Genomic DNA, 6,237 nt, shown 5'->3' with positions numbered 1-6,237 from the left:
GCTTACAGGTAATAAAAAAAACAACTATCTCATAAAATATTAAAAACACTACTGCAAACTACTGGTTGACACTCTAATCAGCGATGAACTGTACCAACTTCCTGAGCCTTTAATTGGTCTCTTAGTCTGTACAACGCAATGTACACAATGTTGGACTTTATTGAGATGCACCTTAATTCATTTAACAGGAAGTGTAATCGTAATCAACTGGTTTCCATAGTGACTTAAAAATATACTACAATAATGTAATGTCACAGAAGTGCTGCTTTTGGCAGGGGACATACAAATTATGGAGGCCCACTGATTCCCTCACTGGGACTCCTGGCAGTAAATTGTAGCTGTAGTGGCCCATCATAAATTTCCTCCTTAATACAATGTCAGGACAGGACATGACAGGCGGACAAAGAGTTGTTGCATTCAAACTCACCTCTAGTGCAGTAAAACATCTGTCTGCTTTGGAAACGCCATGCAGCTCACTTTTTGACAGCTAATTTGGGGGGGGTCAAGTGACCTGTAAGTAAGTACAGTAACACTTGAGAGTGAGATACTGTGGATTATAACATTTGCTCCTAGTTGTGATTAATACCTGTTCATTGCCTGGAGGTGATCCTGTGTCCCATCTGAAATGACTCTTTAGGATAAACACCAATGCATCAACTAGGGGAAAATGGTGCGAAAATAGACCTCATCCAGTGAACATATGAAAGCATATAATGATGGAGAAAGACTCAGAGGGTCCAGGACACGGAGCCCTAAACCTCCTATCAAGGAGTGAAAATTAGGTAACATTAGGGTGCTTTCTCACACTCAGTTTTAGGGCTCAAATTACGGTCAAGTGCTTTTCTGGCGTCTTATGTGGATAAAGGCGAGGCAGTGCACCCGAAGGTGCTGCAGCCACTGCACCTGCACCTCCCAGTGAGGCTCCATTATGCAGGACCTCCTCTAAACGGGGCTGAGCAGCAGGGGAGACAGATGGGAGGAGGGTCAGGTTACCCCTGCTGCTACTCGCAAGGCCTGGTCCGGGTCAGAAAGCTCATGGTGACAGCTTACAGCGCACACACACACACACACACACACCAAATCAGAGGTTACACATATCATATACTCTGCCAAGAAGAGAAATAAAGACATACAATTTCAAATTGCATTTAATGAAATGTTCCAGTGTTCACATTTCTAATAAAGATAGCAGGGCATTAAAAACAATCTGATATGTTGACGAGATGCTGAAATCCTCAACTTTTTTTTCTTTAAATCCCTGTGTGCTCTTATATAAAAAGATATTACAGGCATTCATATATATTAAAGTTCAAATTTGACACCATATACAAGGAATGCTAAAAAGAGAACCAAGAGGAGGAAAAGGTGGGAAATCTAAGAAGTCATTTTCATCACAAAAGACAATGGTTTCAATCTTGGTCCACCTGCAATCACTAGTGCACAGACATCACTAAACTGCAATCTTTAGATAGTTATTTCAAGTGGAATAAAAACCCTCAATGTGACCGAGATCCATTGTATTGATTTATACATTCTTCCAAACAGAACGAGCACAAACATCTCTCCAGCCTTGTGTTTGTATCCCACATGAGCAAACATAACAGCTGAGACGTGCATGGAGGAGTAGGAGTGGAAAAGTAAGGCATATTAATGTGACCAGGTGAGGATAACGTTGCCCTCAGAGGGTACCTATGTATGTGGGGAAACACCTGGCTGCCATGGCAACCTGAGCAGCTTGGGAGAGGTGAGAGTGCCAGCCCGGCCGTTGCTAGGAAGGCTGGGAGTGTTCACCTCAGGCATGCCAAGCCAAACTCAACCTGGTGGAGACATGGTGCAAAGACGATTATGGGGAGGAGGAGGAGACGCACTTGATTCCATTCACAGGTAAAGACAAGAGGGAGAGGCGTAGCACCTATAATTAAGAGAAGCCGCCATTGGAAATCCATCTGCTGTTGTTTTTGTTGAGGGTCACATGGGAAGGAAACACACTCATGACAAAAGGGTGTCCATGTTTTGTGTCACACGGCGGACAGACATTACACAGGCACTGGGAGAAAATGTCTCACACTCTCACAAACACACACACACACACACACACACACAAAGAATCATCAGTGCATGGCGTAAAGATTCACCTGAGGCTCTTGCGGTAGTTTTACAATACACAGGAACATATTGGACAACACAACAGCAAAAATAATTAATCAAATAGGACTCTCTATTTACATCTAAGAAACATAACTTTTAAAGCGATACGCATACAACATTCAATGCTAGTTAATGAAAGGGAAAATGAAAATGTTCAAAGAAACAAAAAAATCAATGGGCGGAATGTTGGAATGTCGATGTCAGGACAGGGAAACTAATCGAGGAGGAAAGAGACAGGAGGGACTTATTCAATTACCGGACACAAGCCTATGTTAACAACATCACAATGCAATTACAAACGCAGTCTTTTCTCATTCCAGCAGAGTTGCATAAATCAAATCACGACACAATCTATTTGAATCTGTTTACAAAAGGAAAATTAGTGATTAAAAAAAAAAAAAGCATCGCGACAACGTTCAGTTCCGCTCAAGTTAGAAAGATGTCAGTGATTGTCCACTCTACTTGTTGGCAGATGGTGCTGAGGGGCCCACTTTGCTCATGTGGCACCTTCAACACCAATGCAAAAATAAAAGTGGGGAAGGGGAAAGGCAGAATAAATGTAAGTCAAGCTGCCTGATCTATGGCATCAGTGCTGTGTTACATTAAGAGTTGCAATAAAGGAGTGAAAGGAAAAGCAGGCTCCCATTTCCAAGAAAGCATTCTTCCTCAAACGCATTAGAGGAGACAAGTAAAAAAAATGACACTTCTCACATTTCTTAAAGACACCACAGTCAAAGTGGCTGAACACATGGCTCATGTTCATCTTGAAGAGGAAATGTCCCAACAAACTGACTGATTACCACTTAAATTAAACATTGCATTGCCCTCCAGTTATGGATGACATGAGATTAAAAAAACACAACAAAAACAAGCTGCGACGTTCTTGCAGTCGTGGCTCTTCAAGAATTACATTGCTGTATTTGAAATCAGTTGGACGATTTGCTTATCGCGCTCGCTGATCGGCGGAGCTTTCCAGAAACTCGGTTCTTTGCGGCACGGGGCATGGTGGGAGAAACCTGGTCAACAGGGTCTGTCGATGCTGCAGCGGTGGTGGAAGAGGAGGAGGCGGAGACTTCAGTGTTTGTGCTGCTAGAGAGGGAACCTGCAGGTGACATGTTCGTAAAGTAGAGAGACGATTAAAAGCAAGTTGTTGATTGAAAAAAAAGAGCAGTGTCAAACATGGCGCCAGGCATGATTGGTCAACTGATCTCTGAGGACTTTTTCCTGCATGCAGCTGCTCCCTCAAACCAAGATGTCCTACTTGAGCCACCGTTCACTACTAAAACCTTTGTTTCCTGTCATTAGGATGAAGCAAATATAGTGGAACCTCTGAGGCCAAACACAGTCTCTTCCAGGACACTGATTAACCTCCAGATTGTTTCGATGTTCCAATAATGCAAATGCAAATAATCTGACTGGATTAAACTGTTGTCATCCTAAATCTTTTATTAACTGTGTAGACAATGATTTAAGCAAAATTTGGCATTCTTAACTGTTATACAAGTGTAAACATGAATGAATGAACCAATGGAAACAGTGAAAACAATAAAACACTCATTTCATGTATCTTTTGCTTGATATTCTTCATCCTCTTTTATTCTTGAGACTGGTCCTTTTAGAATAAGTGTCAAGAAAGCAAAAAAAAAAAAGACAAAACGTGCAGAGGATTCACCCTTTGATGCTCACTGAACTGAGCTCTTAAGGCTAGGTTGTACGGGTCTGGTCGTACAGGTCGTACGGGTGCCTATGGTCGGTCTATGTGGGGAAAAAAACGCAAAAAACGCACTGAGGGTGCATGTGTGACGTGCTGATTTTTGAGCTGTAGACTGGCTGCAGAGGTTCTTTGTCATGTCAAACAAACTCTACGGGCGCCTATCCATTTTTCAGGTTGCAGGACAAACTCACATACTTTGTACGTCCTTGTGCATCGTCCGTATGGCCAACGTGTGTCTTTCGTATGTTTTGCTGGTGTCAGGTTTGGGTAAAATGTCAATTTTCTCGGACGTCGCACTTGCAGACTCCTATGTGTGCCCTGCGCCACACGTGCACCCCACAAAAATTTTGTACGTCCTCCATGCGTGTCAAGATCTTACGCCTTCATGGTCACCACAACTACGTTTCTCCACAAACAACAAAAAAAGCAGCAATTTGGGAAACGGCAAAAATCGCACGGCCAAATAAAAAAAATCATACGTTCGGCCCCTCTTCTTTCTACATTACACTCGTAAAGAAATTGAAGAACTACACCACTACTATAGAGGCACATCATTTCTTTAGATGTTTTTTTAAGGCCATGAAAGACAATGTTGGACGTATTTGTGCATGGGTAAGTACTGTATTTGATGCATGAGTGCAATATTTGTTTGCCGGAGTTGGTTTCTGTGTTCTCAAGCAATTCGCTTACAAGTTTTTACGCATTCTTCTTCTCAAATATGTTGCTGTCATCTATAATTCGACGTCTGCAGTTTCTGTCTTGGTGTGAAGTTAATATTTTGCTCAATGTTTAGTTTGATGTTTCAGTTGCTTCCCTGTTGTCCAGCAATGTTTTCCATAAGTTTACATTTTGTAGTCTTCAGTTGCTTTGTTGCTGACAAGCTTTTTTTGCCGTCATGTAAACCGGGTTTTTTGTTGTGAGGCAATTCTTTTTGCGTTTCCCATTTTCACAACCATTTTTGAGCTCCAAGAATATTTGAACTTTGGTTTTAGTATAAATTTAGCTGGTTGTTTGTTTACTGCAAACTTTAGTGTGTTCATGCTCTGGCTCCCCTTGACGAGAACGACAGGTTCAGCAGCATCCTTTTGCTGCATTTTTTTGGTTCATGATGGACTATCTTAGGTAGTCCATAATAACGTTTTCCAAAATCCCTATTTGAATGCATGCATGCGGGACCTTCTCTCTGATTTCACTTGACGTCTCGCTTGTTTGCCCCCCATATGCTTGAGCAATGGGACGTGGCATCATATAATACCAGACAGCCGTGAGTGACCGACAAGTTATTTTTGAACAAACATGATGAATTTTTATGCACTTTAACTTGTTCTTTTAAACCACAGTTGGTAAAAGCTAGCTGGTGGTGGTGTTCTGATATATTTTTTAATTCATAAAATGTAATTTGGAGAGAGTTGCGTACTTTGGATGCTTAGTGATTTTTTTCTGAAATTTGGTAAGATTCTTTTTTGTACCACCTCAGGGGACGTTGGACTTTAGAGGTTCCACTGTAAAACATTTTTAAAATGTCATGCTGTTTTCACATGCTGAGGAAAGGCAAAGCTTGTTAAAGAAGAAACTGGCTCTCTAGTTTTCCAAGATGATTAAGTGACAAAAAAGGGAATAAACCTTTGTTGCAACAGATAAAAGAAAAAAAGATTGTAATGCTTGGAATGGAAATAAAATGATATATTAAGCTCTTGTTGTGAACCTTGGGAGCTCTTCTTTTGTCAAATACTGTTCCCAAAAAGGCTGCACATTTACAATTATGGAATAGGCAGGGAGGTGGGCATGAAATGTGGGCGAGGACAATCAAATGTTGTGAGCGCTGCCGTGACTTCCTTAGTCGGCCTGCGGCCCCCTGTCTGCCTCTGCCCCATGATGTCAGTTTAAACAACTTCTCGGCTTTGTCGGGATAGCATCTGGTTGCCTATTTTCTTTCCCTATCCTTTTATTTGCTGCCATTTTTCGCGAGGCATCTCGAGTTGCAGCGGTTAAAAAGGAACGGCAGATGGCTGGAGTAACAGACACTCAGCAGCACAGTGGACACCGGTAGCATCCAGGGGCCGGGCTTTGGATGAAACCCTGGATGTGTGCATTGTAAACGACCAAAAGGGGAGGAGCGCGTAAAAGGGAAGGGGGGCCTAAACATTCTCAAATCTGCATGTGAATATAAAAAACGGGGACGGGTGGGGCTAAAATTGGGGGATGGCCTTATGTACGGCTTATATCCTGCATTCCTGTATTCTTCTACTAATTCCAACAGTAAACACTCATTACATGTTAAAATTGAATCTGCCATTAAGGCAAATGATAGACAGGAGGAAGCATCATTCATTCGTGATGGCGGTGCAGTTCACCCACTCAGGCATCCCTATCCA

The 6,237-nt window shown here is 42.1% G+C and overlaps 1 protein-coding gene across 8 annotated transcripts in view; it reads right to left on the bottom strand.

The window, feature by feature from the left end:
- Positions 1-1,130: 1,130 nt before the first annotated feature.
- Positions 1,131-6,237, bottom strand: part of ralgapa2 (Ral GTPase activating protein catalytic subunit alpha 2) — a 122,197-nt gene continuing 117,090 nt past the window's right edge. For 6 of the 8 annotated variants that reach the window (XM_054796881.1, XM_054796883.1, XM_054796882.1 and 3 more), the window contains one exon: positions 1,131-3,250. In XM_054796881.1, coding sequence (XP_054652856.1) covers positions 3,075-3,250 — 176 coding nt within the window. In that variant the 3' untranslated portion in view covers positions 1,131-3,074. The remainder of the gene's footprint in view (positions 3,251-6,237) is intronic. The other 2 variants (XM_054796889.1, XM_054796887.1) reach the window with 2 other exon arrangements.

This window comes from Dunckerocampus dactyliophorus, chromosome 13, assembly GCF_027744805.1.
Source record: "Dunckerocampus dactyliophorus isolate RoL2022-P2 chromosome 13, RoL_Ddac_1.1, whole genome shotgun sequence".
NCBI classification, from domain to species: domain Eukaryota; kingdom Metazoa; phylum Chordata; class Actinopteri; order Syngnathiformes; family Syngnathidae; genus Dunckerocampus; species Dunckerocampus dactyliophorus.
Note: the sequence above shows the minus strand (reverse complement) of the source record. Positions and strands in the feature narration are given on the sequence as shown.